This window comes from Schistocerca piceifrons, chromosome 2, assembly GCF_021461385.2.
Source record: "Schistocerca piceifrons isolate TAMUIC-IGC-003096 chromosome 2, iqSchPice1.1, whole genome shotgun sequence".
In the NCBI taxonomy this organism is placed as follows: domain Eukaryota; kingdom Metazoa; phylum Arthropoda; class Insecta; order Orthoptera; family Acrididae; genus Schistocerca; species Schistocerca piceifrons.
The window spans coordinates 494498674-494525794 of record NC_060139.1 but is presented as its reverse complement, the minus strand read 5'-3'; the positions used below and the strand labels follow the sequence as shown (position 1 = coordinate 494525794).

At 42.4% G+C, this 27121-nt stretch overlaps 2 protein-coding genes across 10 annotated transcripts in view; one reads left to right on the top strand and one right to left on the bottom strand.

Moving 5' to 3' along the window:
• The window catches only part of LOC124775048 (protein regulator of cytokinesis 1-like), a 147948-nt gene extending 138117 nt beyond the window's left edge, over positions 1–9831 (bottom strand). The window contains exon 1 of one of the 2 annotated variants that reach the window (XM_047249828.1): positions 9753–9831. In XM_047249828.1, coding sequence (XP_047105784.1) covers positions 9753–9790 — 38 coding nt within the window. In that variant the 5' untranslated portion in view covers positions 9791–9831. Of the gene's footprint in view, positions 1–9658 lie in introns of both variants that reach the window. The other variant, XM_047249829.1, reaches the window with a different exon arrangement.
• A 114-nt stretch (positions 9832–9945) lies between these two features.
• LOC124775049 (phosphatidylserine synthase) overlaps positions 9946–27121 on the top strand; it is a 146383-nt gene continuing 129207 nt past the window's right edge. For 2 of the 8 annotated variants that reach the window (XM_047249831.1, XM_047249830.1), the window contains exon 1: positions 9946–10324. In XM_047249831.1, the coding sequence (XP_047105787.1) occupies positions 10173–10324 (152 nt within the window). In that variant the 5' untranslated portion in view covers positions 9946–10172. The remainder of the gene's footprint in view (positions 10325–27121) is intronic. The other 6 variants (XR_007015591.1, XM_047249835.1, XR_007015590.1 and 3 more) reach the window with 4 other exon arrangements.

Below are 27121 nucleotides of genomic sequence, written 5' to 3'. Positions count from 1 at the left end.
CTGCCTCTTATGCCATTGTGTATACTGAAAAAAAAAAAGCACTCATCTGCACCCATATCTGCACACTCTAAACCACCATCCAGCCAAATAGCACACTATTCTAAACACATGGACTCACTGAGCAGAAATCGCCTCTGATAGCAACTTGCCACAAGAAACGAACCACCCATGAAAAGAATTCCATGAGAACGACACAGCAAAAAAAATATTACAAGCAATATCAGGATTTATCCACTTACAGAAATCTGGTTATGGGGAGAGAGAAAAGCCTTGTATTTTTTTTTCCATTCTGTGACATGGAAGATTAATCAACTTGTGAAGTGACATAACATCAAAACAATCTTAAGCTCCGGATAAAATCTTAAGCTCATTTGCCAAATAGTATTAAACGTCTGTCAAATAGCCAACCAACATTTAAAAACAAAGTAAAAGAATTTCTGAATGACAACTACTCCTACTCAAAAATGGTATAAAGAAAACTTATGTTAAAGTGACATGTTCCACATCATTATGAAATGTTGTATTCATGATCCATGGAACAAGTATTAATGAAATGTAATGAGGACTGTGGAAGATAATGTACACCTCAGAAGTGAGGGTGGACAACATTATCAAACTGAACACGAGAGAGGTCTGCAGCAACGTCAGAGAGAGAAAGCGATGTCTAAACAGGCACTGGAAAACAGGTAAAAAATTTCATATTTACGTTCATAATGTTAGATGTTTCATTAAAGACTGCAAATGTGTCATTCATGATTTAAATAATGAAAACTGCACCAGTTACGGTTTGATGCTTAACGCAACACATTTTAAGAATTTATTCTCATTTTGAAGTGCATTCGTCATATAAATGAATGGGCATATACGCCTGAAAATGAGAATATATTCTGGAAAAGCATTATGCTAAGCATCAAAACAAGTACCTGGTGCAGTTTTCATTATTTGAAACAAAAAATTACAATCTACAGTACCTCTATTGTCACAAGGGCTAATGGCTTCTGGGATAGTGTAATAAAGTAAGCTACAGAGATCAAAATATCTAATAATGCCCTGAATAAATAAAGTAATTTACAGTTGTGTACAGTGTGTAACACAGACATTGTGAGGGTTGACTGAGTGCAGCAGATGCAGGATTGGGGAGGGGGAGGGGCAGCCTTAAATGACATTAGACATACACAATTAGTACTGCAGCTGTATAAGGACAAGGCCACGACAATACAGCAGTCAGTGACCACTTGCAGCAGCTAGAAGAATGAGAAGATTTTATTCCATCTTATCGTTGCATGACCATGCATTCATATATGGTGTATGTAGCTTGTTGAGAAACACTGCAGCGTATTTCATCCAGGAGGCAGAAAAATTCTTAACATTTAAGAAACTTACAATGTAACGATCTTAAAAAAACCTTTGTAGAAACTTATTTTTGATGACTATTCCTAACTTTTTAGCAGTATGTGTTATTCTTATTACATTCCAGGCTTTGTAACAGAATATCCAATTAAATGAGCTGACTGACAAAAGTTATTGGCAGCCTATACTAGGACTCAAATATTACCTTTTTTTTTTTTTTTTTTTTTTTTTTGCAACCATTAAGTCAATGACCACAACGAAATTTTTTAGCTTTATGTACTCAAAGACCCAGAAGTAAATTATGAGAATAGCTAAATATGACTGATCTTATACCAGCAACACACACTATTTACATGATAATGGGTGTGAAATTTGCTACTGTATTTAGTATTACCTATATTTAATCTTCTAAAGGCCAAGTGGGTGATGGCAGTTTGAACACACAATAAATAATGGCAATGTCACATGCAATCCACAAGAACAAGGTTGTGAAACTAATAATCACCAGGAAAATGTAAGACAGCAATATCTAAATTTCAAAATAATTATAAGGGGAAATGATTCTTTCATTTAATGTCAGTTGTTATCAGTTAGTTGTAACAAGAGGCAGGGCCATTGTTTTGTGCATCCACTGACAGCACTCAATTAGAGCAGAATGAAATCATTACATAAAGAGGGCAATTCTCTATTTGCCATTTTGCATGGGAGGACTTTAATTTCAGACGTAAAATATGTGGCTGCTGAAGTGAGTGTCACTTGTACTGGACTTCTGTTAAAAAGTACACTGCATAAGGCATGCCATTCCACATAGTAAGCATGGAATTATGATTAGTCTATAGACCAGTTTTCCACCATTGATAGATAAATAGTACAGAAGTCACTTCTGAACTAATTAATAATAAAACAAGAGAGCATACGCAAGATCAATACCTCAGCATTCTCTAAAGTAACAGAGATTAATGAAATAACAAATCATCAAATACTTCAACAACCACAGTTAGTCATGAAATTCTTTTAGATAAGTTGGATGCAATGGGTATAAAAGGGCCAGAAACAAAGTGGTTTCAATCACATTTGCAAACTAGATCACAGATTGTGGAACTTGGTTCAGCTCATTCTAATAGTAAAACGAGACTAGTATCTGATGCAAAGAAAATCGATACAGGTGTAACACAGGATAAGGTCTTGGGTCCCTCCTGTTGATCCTTAATATGGAAGACATACAGGCCTCTAACTCCAGCTAACAACAGGACTGCACTTACTCATCCAAATTTATGGTATGTGCAGGGTTTGGCCGGAAATGAAAGTGACAAGAGTGGGAGCTCCAGAGAGCCAAGCATTTAGAAAAAAAAATGGCATTTCTGAGGCCAGTAGGGCAAGGCATATGCCATTTATGTTAAAGTAGTTTCCAGGAAGCGGAAAGACTTCAGAATGATAATCCTAGTTTAAGGAGGGACAGGGATGGCTGAGTACTTCTTAATCTAATTGAAGTAATATCAATGCTGTACTTGCCTATGCAAAAGAATGTTCCTGCTGTTCGTTTTCTGTTGCAGATGCAATGCAATACATCTCTTAGAGATGGTATCTGTGACAAGACTAATTGTAGTGAATATAGTGTCAGCCGGTGTTCGTGATGTTATATGATGTGTTTACATTTCTTCAGGAATGTAATATAACTTAGTACCACGTTCTAGTTATATCACTGATTATTCTCCTTGCGCACGTAGTGGTTTCATTTCCTAATCATGTAACAAACGAGGTGGCTAAACCATTGAATGCACTGGTCCCATATTCTGGAGGAGAGTCCATGGTTTCTCAAAGTTGTTGAAGTGAATGCCAGGATGGTTCCACTGAATAAGCCATGGCAGAGTTCCCGTATATTCTCCCCTAATTCTGTCCTACTTTGTTTATGTTTTATAATCAGTATGATTCATATCAACATTTAAAAATCCTCAAGTGACACAAATCTTGCTAAGACAAGTAGTTCAATATAATATGAAGGCATGGTGTCCGTTCTTTCAGACTTATCCGAAAGAACAGACCCCATGCAGATTCCACAGCTGTGGTACGCATAATGTAACCGGAGGTGGAGGAAAGGAAGGGAAGGAAAGGGAAGAAACCAATGGTATCAGCTGCGTTCAGACTTTATGTGCAATCAGCGGCAATGAGTGAAAATACATGCCGCACTAGGACTCGGACCCGGGACCTCCTACTCACCAGGTGGTTGCATTAACCACTGCGCCACCTGGACACAGTGTTTATCGCAAATGTGCAGACTATTTCAATAGGCTCCCCAACCGACCACATAGCACCACCTGTCAGCAGTCCCCATCCATGGCCTACATGCCTGCTAATTTTAGATTCCCACTGGAGGTTGAATGTAAATGTGCACCTGCACTGAAGGTTGTGGATTAATTGCCCATTGAGGTGAATCACTTACATGAATGGGTAGTGTCCATCTCCGAAAGAACAGACAATGATTCGCCTCAATATGCAATTAATTCACAACCTTCAATACAGATGCACATTTACATTCGACCTCCAGTGAGAATCTAAAATTTAGAGTATGGAGGACACGAATGTGGACTGCAGATGGGTGGCGTTAGGTGGGAGCGTGGGGCAGCCGGGGAGAGCATGGAAACAGTCCACACATTTGTGATAAACTGTACACAGGTGGCGCAGTGGTTAATGCAACAGGTTAATAACTAATATCATTAGTTCCTTCACTTCCCTTCCCTTTCTCCACTTCACTCTACCCTCAATTATATAATTTAATTTATGACATATACGGCTGCAAGTGTCAGGAAATACTCCAAAAGTGTATAACAACTGTTGAACATGTGATGTCACAGTCTTGTATTACCGTACCACGAGCATTACTGTATCACATTGGATAACGTAAGAATGAAAACAGAGTACCTTACTGAAGGGATGTGTAGCACTGCACTCTACCAGCGAGAGTAGAGTCAACTAGCCCAATTGCTGAATGTATGGCGAGATGCCACCTGGTGACTTCACATACTTAACATTTGTCACTCACTTTTGGGGTATTTCCCAACAACTGCACAGCCCCTTGTGTAGTATTTAAATTACTTGTCTCGGCAACATCTACATTATTTCAAAAGTTTTTAAACATTAGGTTAATAAGAATCATCCTGTATGTATTTATTATTTCTATAATGCATCTGACATTGTCGCAACCTTTATACTAAATGGCACAAGAATGAATAAATAGATAAATAAATTACGTGATTTTAACAAAGTAGTAAAAGACATATTGCTACTTACAATAAAGAAGACATGTTAAGTTGCCAACATGCACAATTACAAGAAACAAAGCTTTTGGCCACAGCCTTAATCAACAAAAGAATGGCATTCCAAGATGCTTGTGTGAATGAGTGGCGTGTGTGTTTCTCTTTTTTGGATGAAGGCTGCGACCGAAAGCTTTATGTAAGAGTCTTAATTGTGCCTGTCTGCATGTTAATGTGTCTTCTTTACTGTAAGCAGCAATCTATATATTGCTGAAATTCCTACCTGGAGTTTCCGTTATGTGGTTTTAAGTAGATGTCAAAACAGAATCTATGAAATATATGTATTACAATGGCAGTGTCTCTATTATGCTACTGATGTTAAGTATGGTATGTGCAAAACTATCACATCTGCCTGTTTCACATGAAAACAAAGTTTTTTAAGGCCTTTTGTGCTGTTATAGCAGTGTGCACTTATGAAGGGATGTAGTTAGTGAACTGCTTATAGATGTTGACTCTGAAATTATTGGTATATCTGAACACTTCTTAAATAAGGAGATAATTCAGAGGCTTCCTTTACCAGGATACAGGTTGGCTGGCAGCTTTTCTAGGAGCTCTTTGCGGTGTGGGGGAGTAGCCATGTATGTGAAAAACGGTATCCCATTTGAGTCAATTGATGTTTCAAAGTACTGCACTGAAAAGGTGTTTGAATGTTGTGCAGGTGTGGTTAAATTTAGTGGAGCTAAACTTCTTACTGTTGTTATTTATAGATCCCCAGACTCCGATTTCACAACATTTTTGCTAAAGCTAGAGGAGGTTCTTGGTTCACTTTATAGGAAATACAAAAAGTTAGTTATATGTGGTGACTTCAATATTAATTGTATAAGTGATTGTGCAAGGAAAAGGATGCTGGTAGACCTCCTTAATTCATATAATCTTATGCAAACCGTATTCTTTCCAACGAGAGTGCAAGGGAACAGTAGAACAACCATAGACAATATTTTTGTTCATTCGTCATTATTAGAAGGGCATTCTGTTAGCAAAAAAGTGAATGGCCTTTCAGATCATGATGCACAAATTTTAAGTCTAAAAGATTTTTGTGCTTCAACACATGTTAAATATAGTTACCAAGTTTTTAGGAAAGCTGATCCAGTTGCTGTACAGACTTTTGTAAACCTTATCAAGGAACAAGATTGGCAAGATGTTTATAGTGCTGATACAGTAGACGATAAATATAATGCTTTCCTCAAGACTTTTCTCGTGCTCTTTGAAAGTTGCTTTCCGTTAGAACGTTTAAAACAGGGTACTAGCACAAACAGGCAGCCTGGGTGGCTGACTAAAGGGATAAGAATATCTTGTAGAACAAAGTGGCAATTATATCAAAACGTTAGAAACAGTCAAAATCTAAATGCAGCAGCCCATTACAAACAGTATTGTAAGGTGCTTAAAAAAGTTATTAGGAAGGCAAAAAGTATGTGGTATGCAGATAGAATAGCTAAGTCTCAGGATAAAATTAAAACCATATGGTCAGTCGTAAAGGAAGTGGCTGGTCTGCAGAGACAGGTCGAGGATATAGAATCAGTGCGTAGTGGGGATGTCCGTGTTGCTGATAAGTCGCATATATGTACAGTACTTAATAATCACTTTCTGAATATAGCAGGTGAACTAAATAGAAACCTAGTCCCAACAGGGAATCATACAGCGCTCTTAGAAAAAAGTGTTCCGAGACTGTTACCTGAAATGCTCCTCCATGATACTGACAAGAGGGAGATTGAGTTAATAATTAAATCACTAAAGACCAAGAACTCTAATGGATATGACGGGGTATCTAGCAGAATACTGAAGTATTGTTCCACGTATATTAGCTCAGTACTTAGCCATATCTGTAACTTTTCCTTTAGCAGTGGTCGGTTTCCTGACCGATTAAAGTACTCGGTAGTGAAGCCACTTTATAAAAAGGGAGACAGGGATAATGTTGACAATTATAGACCTATTTCTATGCCATCGGTGTTTGCTAAAGTTATCGAGAGGCTTGTATATACAAGGTTACTGCAGCATTTAAATTCACATAATTTGCTGTCAAATGTACAGTTTGGTTTTAGAAATGGCTTAACAACTGAAAATGCTATATTCTCTTTTCTCTGTGAGGTTTTGGACGGATTAAATAAAAGGTTGAGAACGTTAGGTGTTTTCTTTGATTTAACGAAGGCTTTTGACTGTGTTGACCACAAAATATTACTGCAGAAGTTGGAACATTATGGAGTAAGGGGAGTAGCTTACAATTGGTTCGCCTCCTACTTTAAGAACAGAAAGCAGAAGGTAATCCTCCGCAATATTGAGAGTGGTAATGATGTTCAGTCCCAATGGGGCACTGTTAAATGGGGCGTTCCCCAAGGGTCGGTGCTGGGGCCACTGCTGTTCCTTATTTATGTAAATGATATGCCTTCTAGTATTACAGGTGATTCAAAAATATTTCTGTTTGCTGATGACACCACCTTGGTAGTGAAGGATCTTGTGTGTAATATTGAAACATTATCAAATAATGTAGTTCATGAAGTAAGTTCGTGGCTTGTGGAAAATAATTTGATGCTAAATCACAGTAAGACTCAGTTTTTACAGTTTCTAACCCACAATTCAACAAGAACTGACATTTTAATCAGACAGAATGGGCATGTTATAAGCGAGACGGAACAGTTCAAGTTCCTAGGCGTACGGATAGATAGTAAGCTGTTGTGGAAAGCCCATGTTCAGGATCTTGTTCAGAAACTAAATGCCGCTTTATTTACCATTAGAACAGTATCTGAAATAAGTGACATTTCAACACGAAAAGTAGTATACTTCGCATATTTTCATACGCTTATGTCATATGGTATTATTTTTTGGGGTAATTCTTCTGATTCAAAAAGGGTATTTTTGGCTCAAAAACGGGCTGTTCGAGCTATGTATGGTGTAAGTTCGAAAACCTCTTGTCGACCCCTATTCAATAGTCTGGGAATTTTGACATTGCCCTCACAGTATGTATTTTCTTTAATGTCGTTTGTTGTTAGCAATATTAGCTTATTCCCAAGAGTTAGCAGCTTTCACTCAGTTAATACTAGGCAGAAATCAAATCTGCATGTGGAATGCACTTCCTTGACTCTTGTGCAGAAAGGAGTGCAGTATTCTACTGCATCCATTTTCAATAAGCTACCACAAGAACTCAAAAATCTTAGCAGTAGCCCAAACACTTTTAAGTCTAAACTGAAGAGTTTCCTCATGGCTCACTCCTTCTATTCTGTCGAGGAGCTCCTGGAAGAGATAAAAAATTAAGCAAATTCCAGTGTTACATTCTTGATTTTCTTTATTTAAACTAACGACTTGTTTCATTTTATCTGTTTCTACAATCGTGTTATAATTTCATGTATTGACTCGTTCCATGACCATGGAGACTTCTCCTAAATGTGGTCCCACGGAACAATAAATAAATAAATAAAAAAATAAATAAAAAAGTGGGGCGATGCACAGTGGCAATGAGTAATGTACCATTTCACACTCCAGCCAACAGCATCATTCTGAAGTATGCTCATCAGGGTGTGTGCCCAACATTTAGCGTTAGTTGTCATTTTAATTTAGGTATGGTGAGGTTACTTAGCTACTACGGTGTTCTTTATGTGTGATATGAAGCAAACAGGTATTATGTTAAGTAGCGACAGTGTATAAATTTTGCTAGGGGGAGTTGGAAGCAGAAACAGTGAGTATAATGTTCACACTTGTGTTGCTAGTTACCAGGGTAGGTGACAGCTGGAGCATGAGGCATGGGGCAGAGAGGGTGCTCACTGGCACCATCACAAGGTATTGTGATTTTAATTCATTTCTGGGACAATGGTGTCCGATGTGTTGGGCAAAAATTCTAATATAGAGTATTTGTAAGGATACAGATTGATGGTAGGCAATGAAAACCTAGTACACCTAACTCCATTTTGTTAAATTTACAGGGAAAGCGAAAATGGTATCTTAAAAACATGTAATGTGGTACAGATAATGTTACCTATATGTGTAACTATATAGTATATGCCTAGTTTTATAGGCCTTGACAGAGAAATTCAAGCATTTTCAAATCTCTCTTTGGTAATAAAGTTACTGGTTACTGAAATATTCACAGAAAGATGAAGTTACGAGATTTTCATTGCCTAGTATTGATATATGCACTCTTCCTCTCTCTAGACACAGATGACAGATAATGTTTGCAGAAATAGTAATGGCAATTTAAAACAAAGTGTGATACAGAAGTAAATGAGTTTTTCAGTCACAGAAATCTTCAACCTCCTTGCCAGTGGCTTAAGAATTCAATTGATAATTAATAAGATTAACTTCAAGCAACTAAAACCATATGTCTAAAAACCTGTACTACCTCACAGAAGTAGTTTGTAAATGAGAGGGGGGAGGAGGACACACACACACACACACACACACACACACACACACACACACACACACACACACACACACACACACACACACCACAGAGAGAGAGTTCGAACATTTCTGAGCACAGTTACATTCTTGACATTGCAAATACGTACGTGCAAGTCTAACTCCTCGTGGCTACTTATAAAGGGCTCACAACGGATGCTCTACTTTACACACTTATTACGTGATCTTATACGTACAAATTGTGAACATCGAAACACCACTCGTGGGCTCCGTTCTTTGACGGAAATGGGTAAGTTTGCATCCCTACAAATTGCTATTAGATAATACATTACTGTAACCCATATATTTTGAACTGAGGTATTGTGATCTGGTTGTCATGTCTTTGCAGCAACAAAACGAGCACTCTTAAATTTCAATGTCGGCAATGATTTATACATTTCTGGGAGAAATTTCAATCTTCATTAAATGTTTGGATTGTAGTAGTTGTGAGTGGTTTTCGTGCTGTCGTGACGTCGCCCCTAGTTCCAGTTACATTTACAAGTCACTGTAATTGACATACTGTCATAAAGGTGTTGTCCAGGTACGGGGTACACTGCACCGAATAATCCACATAAATAGAACGCTTACCCGTTTGTTCGCATAATTACCTTTGGAAGTATGTCATTTTCCACCTCCTTGCATACACTCACTGTAAAGCAATACCACTGAATAATCACATAAATTGAGAACGAGAATACATACAATACACACTCCCGTTCAAATCTTCGCTGCAGTTGCATGCCGCTACTTGATTGGTCGATTCTCGTAACACCCACAGTCGGCGGTTCATTGTTTAAACTGATGGCGGTAGTTCAACGAATATCGAAATGAAATTTAGATGCACGAACCCTTACGTTGTAAAAAAGACAATTCGCATTTGCTACAGTTTGGGTGAATACGTATTTTATATTAAATTACAGATGCGAGGAGCTAATATTCCAATTCAGTTGTGAAGGGCGACCAGATTTATATCTCTGAACGATGGCGTACTTTCGTTACTTCTATGGTAGTATTCGGTTTCAAAACAGTGTAAATGTAGGTGTAGGCTGAAGGGTGGTATGGTGTAGGGCCTGGTGGGTGGAGGTGCTTTAAGGATATCTTGTAGGTATAGGAATTAAGAAAATGGCGAGGGATGGCGACAATTCTAATGAAGTATTTTCGAATATTAATGAACGTCCTGTAGATGATATTTCCCTTGAATTTTTCTATAAACCTCACACCATAACTTTGCTTACTGTGTCAATCGCTGCTGTAATATATTCTGCATTTACACGGTTAGTATATAACTTGCAGCCTTGCAGATGTGTTTGTATGTGTGTTTTTTAGTTTTAAGTATTGGTGCTCATCGATGAAAACCGACGTTCCTTATACAGAAATGAACGTATGCTGCATTGTGCAGTGTTATCACTTAGTGAGTTAGTAGGATTGTGAACTAAAACATAAGACGTTTACAAACTGTTCATACAGTGCTCAACGTGATGGTAACTTTACTGATGAGGTACTTTAAATTTGAGAATTAAATTGTAATAATGATAGTTTGCTATAGATTTCAACCGATAAATAGCGTTTGTTCGCGCGCCAATGTCACAAAGTGCAGGTGCGCATTCATGAAGAATTTTGCCACTGTGAATTTTGCAGTTTACAAGTGTGGATACGAAATGCAAAGGGTACCCACCATTGTTGCACTGACTACCCCATCGATTCCATTAAACCATACCGAATAGGCAGTGTACAAATTATTCGTTTTTCTGTAGGAAGTGTAATTAATCTTGTGTGTGTGTGTGTGTGTGTGTGTGTGTGTGTCCTGGACCTGTTAGTAGGTATTTCGTAGGCAAGTGAAAATTTCTCAGCTTCATAACAAGGCAATAAGGCATTGGTGTTATTTTCTAACCTCACACATTCATGTCGTAATCCGACTGGCTCCAGTTGTGATACGTTGGCATGTTACAGTCTGGTTATTAGTTTTACATTCTTGTGTAATTAGATCCAGCCATTAATCACAAAATAGTGACATCATACTTTCACAGTTGAATCCTGAAGCTGTGGTTTAAATAATGTAGTTTCCACCAGTCCTATCTCTTAAGGTACTAAACCATGTGGAGCTTTATAAGAATACCTTCCAAAGATTCTTTTAGTGTGGTTGTATGAAACTGTTGATAAAATTAACGGGGGGGTGGGGGGGGGGGGGAGGAGGAGGAGGAAGGAGCGTTTCAACACACAGTTGCAGGTAGTCAGAATTTTCGGAATTTAACCCAACATGTATACAGTAAGGAACTTAAGTTGCCTGTTTAAAATGGTTGGTATATTTTGTTCTAGTATGGTACTGAAGTGTGTAATAGTAAAACATTGAGCTGTAGTAAATTACTAAAGTTCATTTGTAAATTTTATTGTTGAAGGAAGAGCCTTTATTGGGACTGTGATAAAAAGAAAACTATTGTTGTCATACACAGAAAAAATAGTGCGTTAAGTTAATGTGGCAGTGTGCATTTAGATATGATATGAATACAGCACACAGCATTAGGCTGCATTACAGGGCAGAACATTTAGCACAACTTTCATTTGGCATTCACAGACGTTTACTTTTCTAACTTGTTCAACGTATCACGTTTCAACCTAACAAAGACCTCTGGCTACACTACAAATGTCTGTTACCACAGACAAGATTTTGATGGGCCCAATGTTTGTTAAAAATTGATATACAGATTTGTTACATCATTAAAGAAAGATGTACAAACTGGTACCCTCATGATTTTGCTATTTTGTGGCTATGAATCTATTAAGTGAAAGATGACAAATTTAAAAATTCTTGGACACATTTGAAGTAATGTAGTAAATATAAGCGTAGTTTGCCAGTGCATGCTGCTTTAATTCCACAGCCAACTCCACTGTCATGTGGGGGTTATATTGTATGTTAGCACTCCATCTCTCATCCATGAAGGTCTTGGTTTATAACTGCAGGGGTTGCATTTGAAGCTTTGGGTATCACAAGAGGGCATTGCACCAATGGACTACATATAGGAAGTCAGTGAAGCAGCTGGGAATAAAGTGCCAGAGTGACCAAGAGTGGCCAGAATGTAGAATTTTCTAGAATGTTCATGGCTGTTCTATTATCCTGTTGAGGTGGGGACACAATCTAGCTCAGTGGGAGTGCCTGTGTACATGCTTAATTTCAATGCAGCCAAAATCCAATCCAACATCATCACACAGTGACAAGTTCCATAGACCTTCAGCAACAGCATTGTTGGTAGTGCAATTCCCGTGGGATAATACAGTATGTCACCTTGGCGTCATGTTTAATGAGCATCTAACAGACCAACAACACATTGCCAACATCAGGAGGAGGGCCCAAATAAAGATCACACTGTGCTGAGTAGAAACTCGGCACTTCCTCCATATCTCGACGTGATACTGTGCAAAGTACTGCTCCACCATGAGCTCGAGTAGTCTGCGTTAAAATGGGGTGGTGCTGTTGACAAGGGTGTTGAGAGGCTTCAAACTCCATAAAACTGAATGCTCTGGATAGCACTACTTGTGGATCACAATTTTCCTTCAGAGTTCGCACATCAAATTGCTGATGTTCAACATCTTTGGTGAATGCTTCCACTATACTGTATGATCATTCTACAGGAAAAAATCGGGGTGCACAAATTCAGTAGATCCAGAGGCTTGCACAAAAGATACACTTACGAGTGCCCATGAGATGGGGCTGTTGGAGAGTCACAACCTGCACTGGAAGACAATGTAAAGAGATTGCCTAGATGGTGGTGGAAGAAGAAGAAGCAACAAATATCAGAGGAATAACCACAAGGTTTAAACTCTTGAAACAACAGAGAAAAGGAAATCACAAATGAAGATTTGGTTGCCTGTGTATGTCAGTACACTTCTGGAAATTGATTAGAGCAGATCAAAGAACAGTGAATGTGATAGGAAGTGAAATAGAATTAACTGAAAAGAATTGCTTAAGGTAATAAACAGTGCATTAAGTGGAATTTTAGTGTGTTAAGTAATATAACCATTCAGCAGGATGCCAAAACATAAGAGGAGATCCTGCAAGTGGTGAATTGAAAAGAAAGAAATAGAAAGAGCAACAAAAAGGTGAAATAAAAAAGGAGCAAGCAGAACTTTTAGATTCGCAATGGAAGAGTATGAATACAGTGACAGAAAACTTAACAGATGAGTACCGAGATGAAAGGCAAAACTGATGATTGTGGTAGCACTGTCAGTTTTGACCTATAACATCATTGAGATGGCGCACATCCCTGTCTCAAGTTTGTACATTATGGCGACCATGATGACACTCACTACATATGCAAACCAAAACAAAAAATCTGAAAAATATTTAATTGCAAAAATAACATGAAACTAACAGGTCCACCACAGGAATTGGGGGTTTAGGTGGGGACAAACTAAATATCAGACAATTCTCATAAAAAACTGGTTTCAGAAATTTTGTTTGACCTATACAGCTCAAATGAAGTCCATGGTACCATTAACCCACACACAACTCAATAACCTTGTAGTGGAAATTTAACACAAACAACAGTGGTCTATCCCACTGTTACCCTCACCAAATCGTAGTTTATTGTGCTGTTTTGCCCTCTGTGATTCTAGTAAAGCCAACCTTAAGAAGTAGGAAACACTTTACTAGTTGCATGTTAGTTACAATTTCTTCAGGTTCTACCAACCTGAATATTGTGTCTTTTGCCCTCCAGAGGTTCGCGTTGGAAGATTTGATGGGGTATGGTTTCATCTTCCTCGCCACATGGTCTACACTTAGGGGCTTCCTCCTCCTCCTCATCCATCAAGTATAGGTGTTTCTTAAAGTTCCCATGCTCAGTCATCAGTCCTACCCTGAGTTTAATCTGTTTCTTGTTAGGGTTCAGGATCACAGATCTTCTCCTGAAATATGGCTTCAGCATCAGTAGCTTGCCATGTTTTTGTTTTTGACCATAGCCCAATATTCTATGAACTGCCTCCTGATCCAGCTACATAGTTTTCATTTTACTTTCATCTTAGTGACGATTAGGACAAGTTCTGGTCCAATAAATGGAGTCATTTGCCAGCCCTAGCCAGTCTGTCAGCTTGTTCATTGCCAATAATTCCTGAGTGACCAAGGACCTGCAGCAGGTTTACCGTGTTGCTTTCTACTCATCTCCCAAGGGCTTCGTGATATTATGCAGCCATCTTTGATCTCGCAGCTGCTAAGAAAGATTTCTGTGACCCTTGTACTATCTCTGCCAATTCTCCTTCGTGCACAATCTGATTGCAGATATTTCTGACTGGAAAACTGTGGCCAACTTCCCTAAAGAGACAGCTCCCTTTAGTCTAGACACCTCCACCAAGAGAGGCCTCTTCCCTTTCTGTACTGCATGTATGTCCTGCTATTCTGTTTCCCCTCCCTTGGGGAACATGTTGTGGATATTCTAAAGTTTCAGTAACACAGCATCGGAACAGTCCCTAGTCTGTTTTTTCCCCTCTTTCTTCGCTCTCCACCTCCTCCCCTTTGTCCACTTTGATGTTTGAGGCTGGTCTTTGTGTTTGACGCCTAACAGGTGACTGGTTAACACACAATTCCCAGCCCCTGGTCGACAGATAGGGTTTGCATGTACTCTTTGGTACAGAGCAGGCCCAAGAAGGGATGATTGACTGAGCTGTTACCTTCCCAATTGCCAATTGGTCCCTCTGTCTGGAGTTTTGTAGGTGTGAACAATCACCAAGATGGATGAGCCCTCCTCTGAGGGGGCACCCATTGGAAGGAGTGTCCCATCTGAGATACTGGTAATCATAGAAGATTTTCTTGCAATGAGCCAATCATCTGCATATCAGTTTGTGTCTAAATTAAATGAAGCCAAAGATTCGAGAAAAAATTCTCCCAGCTGCACCGTGGTTGGCCACTTGAAAATCCTACATTTTACCATCTGACACTTACAGTACCGTTTTTGCTACACTTCACTGTATGGAGGATATGCCCACACAAACTTTGGATCTCCAACTCGGTACTGCAGTTGTGAAATTGCCCAGTGTTACAGTAGCATGCCTGCCTCCTATTCCTACAGCTGCACAGTAAGCCATGAAATCTTTGCCTCCCCCCACGTGGCAAAATTACCTGCTACACACTTGGCAGGCCAGAAGGGAACACTCCTGTGAAGGCTTTCTACGTCCCTCCAGCCAACAAACATCTGAGTCCTTGACTGCCAACCGTAAAAGCTCTAAGAAATCAAACAACGACAAACAGTCTTCTCCTTCCCTGACTGAGAGATCCACTTCAACAGTGTCATGGCATGATACCCTCGCCCAGTCCACCTCCATTTCACCGGTGGGCACCACCTGCCATTTTTCTGCTGTGGAGTCCGCAGGTCAACCCAGGGACAATGCTAATGCCTCAATAGGTTTCATGGAGCAAGATCGTCCAGCCTCTGCACCATATAGCAGAGTGTCTTCGAAAGCTGGCACTCGGCATCCGCTAAGGTGATTGCCCTTAATTTGTTCTCCCTTCCTCATTCTGTGTTATGACTCGTCTCCAGTGAAACATTCATTGCATTATGTCCAACAAGAAGGAATTAAGGCTGTTTTTGGAATCACAGCATCTGATTGTTTTCTGTCTCCAAGAAATGAAATTGTATCTTTGCGACCTCTTTGACCTCCATGTTTCGTTCTGATTCACTTTGACCTTCCCTCTGAGGACTGCATTCCATCTCATGGGGGAGTCATGCTGCTTATTTGGGATACTGCCAATAGCCAATCCATATCACTGAAGACGCAGCTGCAGGCTGTTGCAGTCTGCAGTTTCCTTATTCATTCCACCTTTTCTGTTTGTAGCGTCTGCATCCCTTCGTCATCGCTGTCACCAGGATAGACCTATTCCAACTTATTGGTCTGCTCCCTCACGTCTTTTTGCTGCTTGGTCTCTTTGATGTCCACCATTCCCGTGGATGCTCTTCGAGAACTTGTCGGAGAGGTTCCCTCATGGCTGACCTTTTCAATCATCAACTCAACCTCATCTGTCTAAAGACTGGCGATCCATGTTCCTTTAAGACTCCACACATTTCCATTTGGACTTCTCGTTCTGCACTGCCCAATTGCTCTGTCATCTCGAGTGATCTGTTGTGACAGACACATACTTGAGCGACCACTTCCTGTGCGCTATCCATTTGCAGACTCCTACCCCACCTGTCTGTAAACCCAATTGGCATCTTTCTAAGACCAACTGGAGGCTTTACTCCTCCCTGGTGACATTCGACGGAACAATATTTCTCCAGTTGTGATGATCCTTACCGCCGCAAGATGTTGCATACTTCACATTTTTTCTTTACTGTTCCAGTCTCCTGGTGGACTGAAGCGTGCTGTTAATGTGATTCGTGCACTGAGATGTGCTCTCCCTGTTTTTAACCATTATCCTATGATGGCAAACTATATTCGTTATAAACAGTTGTGTGCACGGTGTTGTCATATTCTTCAGGTTAGCAAAAAAAGCTAGCTGGATTCTTTACTAGTTGTTTTAGCAGTTCCACTCTCTCTCTCTCTCTCTCTCTCTCTCTCTCTCTCTCTCTCTCTCTCTCTCTCTCTCTCTCTCTCTCTCTCTCTCTCCCCCCCTCCCCATCCCCCTCCCCCCTCCCTCTACCCTCTACCCTCTCTCCCCTTCTCCCTTCATGTGAGGCAACCTCCATTGGCTCTTTGGGATCAAGGTTCATTCAAAGATTTCTGATCTGGCCATAGCAGGTGATGTAATTGTGGACCCTGTTACTGTATTCCAACACCTTGGGCCATTATTATGCAGAGATTTTGACCTCCACTCACTATCACCCCACCTGTCTCCCTCAAATGCGAGTGGAGGAAGCTTGGGTGAAATTCTTCTCGTCCCTGAATTGTGAATACTACAATACCACCGTTCCTAGGAGGGATCATGACCGTGATCTCACGTCATGCGGATCGTCTGCCCCAGGGCTGAACGATGTGGCACCTTTCTCTTTCGGGCAAGCACTTTCTCCTTTGAGCAGATGACACATTTCCTAGACACTAGTGTGAAGCCATTGTCATGCCCAGACCTAAGTGCAGTAAGGACAAACACCTTCTTTCTAGCTACCGCCTCATTTCTCCCACCAGCTTTTTTTGCAAGGTGATGGAACAAATGGTTTTTAGCCGGCTGGCATGGTGGTTCGAGTCTCACAATTGACTAACTGCTGCACACTGTGGATTTCATGTGTGCTGTTCTGCAGTTGACCATCTTGTCACTTTGTCAACCCATGTCATGAATGATTGTCAGGAATACCAGACTGTGGCTACATTTTTTGATTTGGAGAAAGCCCACGCCACCTGCTCTAGGACTGGTATCCTCCATACATGTTGGGGCTTCTGAGGCCACCTGCCCTATTTCCACAAGGAATTCTTAAAAGACAGAGTTTTCAAGCTATATGTGGGTTTGCCCTTGTCGGACATGTTTATTCCAGAGAATAGGGTGCCTCAAGGTTCCGTCCTGAGCATTGTCCTCATTGCTATAGCTGCTAACCCTATTGCGGACTATCTACCGCCAGTTATCTTAGACTCCCACTTCATGATTTACTGCAGTTCTCCACGGACTTGTCTTCTTGAGCAGCATCTTCAGTGATATCTTGATCAACTTTTGGAACATTGACAATGGCTTTCACTTACAAAATCATTTGTATGAAATTCTGGTGGCACAGTGAGTTTCTTGTACCTTCATTACATCACAGAAACTATGAAATACCTGGGGCTCATGCTTGGTATGAAACATTTATGGTCCTCCCATGTGCCTTACTTGGGTGCATGTTGTACCCGGTCCCTCAGTGTCCTGTGTGTCCTAAGCGGTACTTCCTGGGGAGCGAATTGGACCATCCTCCTCTGGTTATACTGGTCCCAAGTCCATTCAAAACTAGACTGGGTGTTTCATTTATTAACCTGCACTTTCATCCATTCTGTGCCGTCTTATCACCATCCACCATCATATAATAAATTTGGCCGCTGGTGTCTTTTATGCTAGCGTGGTTGAGAGTCACTATGCAGAAACTGCCAAACTACCACTACCATACTGAAGATGTGATGTCCTCCTCAAGGGTATGCATGCTGTTTGCCAAGACTGGCTACCCATCCTATGCCCTCTTTTCCATGATTCCCTTCACTGCCAGTGTGGGGTGCACCCTTCTTCTCTATTACCTCCTGGACTTCACTTTCTCCTACTGCTGCAACACGCTTTCTCCTACTGCTACAACAGCTTAACTTCATGCTACCCACCTTGTTCCTAATGGATGTGTACCTTTCTCCATTGCCCATGTTCATCTTGGACTCCGTTCGCTTCCCAGGGACACTACTTTGGATTTTATCTGTTTTTGGAAGTTTCTTGACCTTGACACACAACTTAGCGATATTACTATTTGCACACTGATGTCTTGAAGACTGGCTGTGGTGTCGGGTGTGCCTTCGTCATTGGCACCGACCATTTTGTGTATCGGCTTCCAGAGCACTGCTTGATTTTTACAATAGAGCTCTTTGCGCTCTATCAGGCCACCCAATGCATCTGATGACACAGGCTTTTTAATTTTCATCTGCTGCAATTATCTCAGTGCCCTTCAGAGCCTCTCTCTGCTGTACAGAGTCCATCCCTTAGTGCGAGGGTTCCAAGTAACCTTCTACTTGCTCGTTGTCGAGGGAGCCACTGTGCTGTTTCTTGGCTACTGGTGCTGCTACCAAGAGTGCAGCCCTGCTACATTGGCCTCCTAGCTTTTTCATTCCTTCAGATGATCTTCGTGTTGCCATCTGCTGTCGGCAGATGGTCTCGCTCTGACACCACCACTGGCCTAATCTTCACAGGGACAAGCTCTGGGGAATTGAACCTCTCCCAATAGCTTGGCCTACCTCCATTTGGCCCACTCATCGGAAGGAGATGATTTAAGCATGTTCCAGTGTATGTTAGCCGTCTGAGTTATCAGCTGTTTTAGGGAATGAGGTATGGGCTGTCGACTGCATTTTAATTTTTATCCACCATAGCAATAAGGTGAAGGACATTTAATCTTTGATTAGGGGCCTCTGCTGTCTTTATGGTGTATTTTGTGGACCTTTCTTCAACGAGAAGTCCTTCTTTCTAGCTCTTTTCTTCCGTCAATTTGACTTAATGTATAGTCTCTTTAAACTTCTTTTACTTATTGTTGTTATAAAGTAATGACATGGAGCTTACGACCTCAATTTATTTTGTGCCTTAAAACAAAACAAAACAATCTAATCTACACTGTACACCATATATTCCTGCCCCAGCACCTTCATCTGTTTTTGACCTGTCAGTAAATCAGATTATGTCTCCTGAATGAAATCGTGGTTCATTCTTCTACGTTTCCTTCTTCCAATTGTTACCTTGAAAGGTTAATTGAAGCAGCTGGAAGTTATTGTATGGTCAACTGGCATTTTCCTGACAATTCCCATCTCTACCACACTCTGTATATTGGTCTGAGATTTTGAAAAGGACTATCCATACATACTGCACTACTGCCTCTACTGAGAAGAGTTTCATCAAGGAGCTTGAGATTCCAGTATCCCTATAAATAGTACAACAACAGTTGTTACGGGACTAACTCTTAGATCCTGATCTTCTGACCCAGTTCCCCCGTGCGGGTCCGGGGCTTAGAATAGGCCTGAGGTATTCCTGCTTGTTGTAAGAGGCGACTAAAAGGAGTCTCATACTTGTTGGCCCTATGAATTCAGGTCCCATTATATGGTTTGAACTGCCTCTTTCAAAATTCTACAGAAGTGTGGGTCATATGGGGAAGGATGCCTTATGTGGTGCAGAGTTATCCATAGTGCCCTTAGATTTGATCTCCTGACTCTCTTGTCATGGCTTCGCATCTCCACCTGCGATTCAACTATTTGCGCGAGGACGCTTTCCGGGATATGTCATCTTCTTCCATTTTCTCCTGTCCTCTTTCGCCCCTGTGACAATATTGGATTTCTCTGTACCCAACATCCAGCACAGTAGCCAGCCCGTTGTGGTGGGGCCATCTTGTACCCATTTGGTGGTAGCCCCCTGTCAACACAGGGATCACACTGCTGATGACTGAGCAGTAAACTCCCCACATAAGCCAAGGAGTAGATGCCTGTCTTTCTGAGGCATCAGGACTCCCGCCCATCATAGCAGTTAGCCTTTGCTGCGGCTGTGTGGTGCCTGTGAGGAGAGCCCCTGATCGGAGTGGGTGACATCAGGGTGGATGACCTGCAATGAAGTGGACTAAATCATCTCTTGCTGGTGACTGTACAGCACATTTCTACCTATGAAGCTTCAGTTTTTTGTTGAACACCTTGAGGATAAGTTTGGAGAAGTGACAGCACCGTCTAAAATGCAAAACAGCACATTCTTGATTCAGGGAGCATCCCCAGCCCAATCCCGAGCGTTACTCGCCTATGACAAGCTGGGTGGTATTCTTATTTCCATCACTCCCCATAAAAGCCTCAACATCATCCAGGGGATCATTTTCCATCACTATCTCCTCTTGCAGTCTTACGACGAACTCCGCGTCGATTTAGAACGGTGGGGTGTTCATTTCTTCTGGCGCGTTCACAGGGGACCCAAAGACAACAGGGTTGCTACCGGTGCCTTCATCTTGGTCTTTGAAGGTGATTAATTGCCTGAAAAGGTCAAGGTGATGGTTTACCGCTGTGACATTAAACCGTACGTCCCTCCCCCTATGTGGTGCTTTAAGTGCTGGAATTTTGGGCAAATGTCTTCCCGCTGCAGTTCCAGCACCACATGTCAAGACTGCGGAAGTGTACTGCACCTAGATACTCCATGTGCACCTCCTCCCACTTCCATCATCTATGGAGAGTACCACTCCCCTTGTTTGGCAGACTGCCCAGTACTCCTTAAGGAGTGGAAAATCATGGACCAGTTGACTTACACAGAGGCTAAACATAAATTTGAAAGTTTACAACCCATTCGGTTGATGTCGACATATGCTGCAGCTACGTCACCATTGCCGTCCCAAGTGCCAGTGGTTCCTCACTCTGTGCCACGAACAGTGGGCCCTCTGGGCCACCAGAGTACATCTGCCCCCTTGGTGGTAGGGGACAAATCTTCCTCCATTGCTTCCAAAGCTCCTACTTTGGGAGCAAGGCCCCCCAAATGTAGGGGACATCAGTCCCTTCTCCCCTGCCTGAGAAGCAACAGCCTCCTCCGGCTCCTCTTGCACGGAAGGGGTCCCTTAGGTCCCTCTCTCCCAAGGCCTCCATTAATGCCACAGCAGACACTCACCAGTGGCTCAAGGAGCCAAAAGCTGCTGGGCGAAGAGCTCCACGGTCTTCCTCCGTGCCTGAAGCTGCTTTGGGAAATCTTCCCAGCAAGGCCCTAAAGAGAAGTGAGAGAGCAAGCAAACTAAGTAGTAGTCTGCTAAGAAACAGAACCCTCTAGTGGCCCCAACACCACAACTCACTATCAGTTCTGCATTTGAGGATGTAGTGGAGATCTTAGTGGCCCCTGCGGTCCTGGATCTCACTGAATGGCTAAAAATACTCAAATCGGTGGCAGCAGGTGACCCTGAGGCATAACCTGCCTCCTTGCGCACTTCATGCCTTCGCACCTCACGATAACGTCATCCTCCATTGGAATTGTGGCGGTTTTTTCCACCACTTGGCTGAGCTGCGGCAACTCTTAAGCTTTACACGTGCTTTCTGCATTGCCCTCCAGGAAACCTGGTTCCCGGAAATGCAGGCCCTTGCCCTTTGCAACTGTAAGGGATACTACAGGAACTGTAGAGACCATAATTGAGTGTCAGGTGGAGTTTGTGTCTATGTCCTGTCTCAGTATGCAGTGAACCTTTGCCCCTTTAAAACTTTCCTGAAGCTGTGGCTGTCAGTTGTAAGGATGATGCAGGAAATAACTGTCTGCAACGTATATCTTCCTCCAGATGTGCAGTGCTCCTGAATGCATTGGCTGCACTGATTGATCAACTCCCTAAACCTTACCCACTTTTGGCAGATTTTAACACTTATAATCCCTTGTGGGGTGGCACCGTGCTCACTGGTGCAGATATGTCGAAAATTTACTGTCATAACTAAACCTCTGTCTCTTAAATACAGGTACCCCCACACATTTCAGTGTGTCACATGGCACATATTCGGCCATTGATCTCTCGGTTTGCAGTCCTAGCCTTCTCCCATCTATCCACTGGCGAACACATGACGACGACCTGTGTGGTAGTAACCAATTCCCCATCTTCCTGTCACTACCCCGGCATCATGCCCACAGACGCCTACCCAGATGGGCTTTCAACAAGGCAGACTGGGAAACTCTGTCGTTGAGCAGGCCATTACAAAGTCGTTTCTGTGGCAGAAAACACAATCCCTCATTCTTTAGGGTGTCCCCATTGAAAGTCAGTACCTTGGGGGTCACTGAGGCAATTAAAGAGCATCAGTAAGCTCTTCAGCGACATAAGTAGCAACCTTCCCTAGAGCACCTCATACTCTATAAACGACTCCGTGCCTGCATCCTCCAGCGTATAAAAAGACGGAAACAGGAGTGTTGGGAGAGGTACGTCTCGACTATTGGGTGCCATATGTCACTTTTCCAAGTCTGGACGAAGATCAGACGTCTTTTTGGGCACCAGACCCCAGTAGGTGTCCCTCGCGTTAACATCAATGGCGTATCTACCGACGCAAACGCAATTGCCGAGCGCTTTGCTGAGCACTATGCTCGAGCCTCTGCATCAGAGAATTACCCCCCAGCCTTCTGCACCATTAAACGGCAGATAGAAAGGAAAGTCCTCTCGTTCACTACATGCCTTAGCGATCCCTAAATGCCCCATTTACAGAGTGGGAGCTCCTCAGCGCCCTTGCACATTGCCCCGACACAGCTCCTGGGCCAGATCGGATCCATAGCCAGATGATTAAACATCTCTTGTCCGCTACAAGTGACATCTCTTCGTCCTCTTCAACTGGATCTGGTGCGATGGCATCTTTCCATCGCAATGACGGTAGAGCACCATTATTCCAGTGCGCAAACCCGGTAAAATTCCGCTTGACATGGATAGCTATCGGTCCATCAGCCTCGCCAACTTTCTTTGTACGCTGCTGGAATGTATGGTGTGTCTGCAGTTGGGTTGGGTCCTGGAGTCATGTGGCCTACTGGCTCCGTGCCGGGGTGGTTTCTGCCAGGGTCGCTCTACTACTGATGATCTTGTTGCCATCTTTTTTGATTTACAAGAAGCATGTGACACCATCTGACGACATCATATTCTTGCCACATTATACGAGTGGGGTCTCCGAGGGTCGCTCCCGATGTTTATCCAAACTTTCCTGTCGCTTCGTGTTTTCTGTGTTCAAGTTGGTGCCTTCCATAGCCCCCCCCCCCCGTCCCCCCCCGTCCCCCCTCCCCATATCCAGGAGAATGGGGTCATGCAGTGCTCTGTATTAAGTGTATCTCAATTTTCAGCGGCCATTAACGGTCTAGCAGCAGCTGTAGGGCCATCTGTCTCACCCTCTCTGTATACAGACGACTTCTGGATTTCGTACTGCTTCACCAGTACTGGTGTTGCAGAGTGACACCTACAGGGAGCCATCCACAAGGCGCAGTCATGGACTCTAGCCCACGGCTTCCATTTTTCGACCACAAAATCGTGTGTTATGCACTTCCGCCAGTGTCGTACTGTTCATGAGGAACCAGAACCTCACCTTACTGACTTATCAACTCACTGTAGTGGAGACATATCGATTCTTAGGAATGGTTTTTGATGCCCGATTGAGTTGGGTTCCTCACCTTCGTCAGTTTAAGTGGAAGTGCTGGAAGGAACTCAATGCTCTCCGCTGCCTGAGCAACACTGACTGGGGTGCAGATTGCTCTACGCTGCTGCAGCTCTACAGAGTCCTTGTTCAATCCGGCCTTGACAATGGGAGTGTGGTTTATGGTTCGGCGGCGCCCTCAGTGTTGAGTTTACTCAACCTAGTGCAGCGCTGTGGTGTTCACCTAGCGACGGGAGCTTTTAGGACGAGTCCAGTGACCAGTGTCCTGATGGAGGCCAGAGTCCCTCAATTGCAGATCTGACATGCACAACTGCTCGCCAGTTATGTTGCACACACTGGTAGTTCTCCTGAGCATCTGAATTACCATCTCCTTTTCCCACCTGTGGCAGTCTATCTCCCGCACTGGTGGCCCAGGTCAGGCCTAACGATTTTTGCTCACATGCCATCCCTTCTGTCTGAACTGGAGTCCTTCCCTTTACAACCTCTACGTGAGGTCCAATCACATACACCTCCATGGTGTACACCTCGGCCAAAGCTTTGTGTGGACCTTTTGCATGGCCCTAAGGAGTTTATAAACCCCACAGCTCTCCGCTATCACTTCCTCTTGATTCATGATATGTTCCACGACTCTGAAGTTGTTTATACTGACAGCTCGATTGCTGATGGTAACGTTGCCTTCACCTATGTCCTCAGAGGCCATAGTGAACAGCATTCTTCGCCCGCTGGCTTCAGTATATTCACTGAAGAGCTTGTGGACATATCTTGTGCACTTCAGTACATCCATTCCTGTTCTTGTGAGTCGTTTCTTCTTTGTTCTGATTCCCTGAGCAGCTTACAAGCTATCGACCAGTGCTGCCCACACTATCCTTTGGTAGGCACCATCCAGGAGTCCTGGGACAGTCCAATCGTTCAGTGGTGTTTGTGTGGACCGCAGGACAGGTCGGAATCTCAGGCAACAAACTGTCCCTGTTTGTGAAGCAGCCATTGAAATCAAGCATGTCATGTTCCGCTGCATGTTGTGCTACAGGGGTGGGCCTAATTTGCTCTTGGCAACCATTTGGCAGTGGCTGTTCATCCTGAAACCACACCTACATTCACACGAGCAAGCACACCTCATACCCACTACTGCTACCAGCAGCAGCTCTGACATGAATACAACTGTCACATAAATAGCAATTTGGAGTGGCACGGGGAATACTGAGGAATAACATGGTACGGGTGGTGGGAGAGGAGGAGAGGGTGTACAGGGACTAGATCACAGCCCAATGAGAGTAGCTTTCACAGATGTCCTTCAGACTCCAAACCGACTACCTCATCCGTCGTACACCTAACTTACTTTATCCTAACTTGTAGCTACTTCTCTTTTATGATTTAAATAATGAATGACACAGTTGCATTCATTCCCAGAACATTTAATTTGATGAATGAAATTAAGTTACTTCTCTTTTGAAGGGAAGGGATACAAACAAATCTTTGGTGCAGTCTTGGACACCTGCATGGCACTCTTGTAAGCAGACCTGTTTGTGGTCGATATATAAGAAACCTTCCTAATCTCCCAAAACCCCAAACCCCTATTCTGGTTTCATTGATGATATTTTCAGGATCTGGACTCAGGGCCAAGACACCCTATTCTCATTCCTTCACAACCTCAACACCTTCTCTCCCATCCCCTTCACCTTCTACCCCTCAACCCATCATGCCACATTCCTGGACATTCACGTTGTCCTCTCTTGTGGCTCCATCAACTTCCTTGTCTACATTAAACCATCAGCTGCCAACAGTACCTACATTTTGACCGCTGCCATCCCTTCCACACCAAAAACTCTGTCCCATATATCCTGGCTACCCGAGGACAGAGTACCTGCAATGTCAAGAATTCCCTTTCCGAGTATGCTGAATGTCTCACCAAGGTCTTCAGGACAGGCATTATGCCGTGGACCTAGTCTGCAAACAGATTTCGTGTACCATTTCTCCATGCAACCCGCAAGAACCAGCTACAAAAGAGCAGTCTTTGCCACCCAGTACCACCCCGAACTGGAACAACTGAACCACAGCCTTTGTCAGGTCTTTATATACCATCATGCCCTGAAATGAGGGACATCCTAACCAGTATCATTCCCATTTCTCACCCAACCTCCACAACGTCCTTGTCCATCCCTCTGCCACAGGGATCATATCCCTGTGGAAGACCAGGTGCTGGACCTGCCCAGTCCACCCACCCAGCACTTCATACTCAAGTCCTGTCATAGGCTTACCTTACCCAACAAAGCAAAGATATTTTCAGCTTTGTATAAATCTTTTTCGGCTTTTGGTCTGAACTTGACATTTTTTCCTTTCAAAACAATGAGCAGGGGGGGGGGGGGGCGGCATTGAATTTCTGCTGGCACATATAACTATGTGTTAAGGCATTCATGGATTTTGCAAAGATTTGAGTTTTTGATGTCCATGTGAAGGATAATTCTCATCTTGATGCATTCCCAAATTGAAGCCTGACTGGTGTGAATTATACACCTTGGCCTCTCCTATCCACACAATTTTTGGTTTCACAGTCTCCACAAATTTGTAAGCTTTTTCCCCTCAATTCTTCTTTGTTTGGTATTTGCACTTGAGTGATGAATTTATTGTTTTTTCTTAGAAACAATCCAATATCTTATTTTTAAATTATGAACCCATTTTGATGAAGTGTTGAACAAATGTTGTGATAAATTACCAACATCCCCTGCTTTCAAAGCCCACCTCTTCATATCCAGATCATGAAGTGGTACTGATTTGTCCATGGAAATATGAAATTTATTCAATACGTGCTTAGAAATACCTAGTAACTTTTCATTTGTCACTCCTCCTGCAGCGTCTGTGCTTCCCATGTATACACATCCTTGCTCTTTTGTTGTACAGTTTCAAATTTATTTTTAACAGAGCACCAAAATGTAACAGCTTTTTGTTTATATTGAAGGTCTGTACCACATTTTGCTTTTTATCGTCTTCTACCATTTCCTCATAATCTTCTTAATAATGTTCTTCAGTTAGAAAAGAATATGGTATTGCACTTTCCTCCTCTAACCTGAAAGTGGTGACTTTTCATAGATATGTCATTACCAGTAGCATCTTTAATAAAGTCTTCTATCTGAGATGCAAGAGTAATTTTTTCGCTAGTGATCGTATTGTATTGTGGCTGATCAAACTTTGCACATGGAAAATGCAAAATATTTTTTAGATTCATTGATGTGTTCCATGTGTAGTAATTGTGTGTGTGTGTGTGTGTGTGTGTGTGTGTGTACAGTAAAATCACCCACGGGAAAGTGAGGAGAAATTCTCTCTTCCTTCCCGCTTCTGTCATG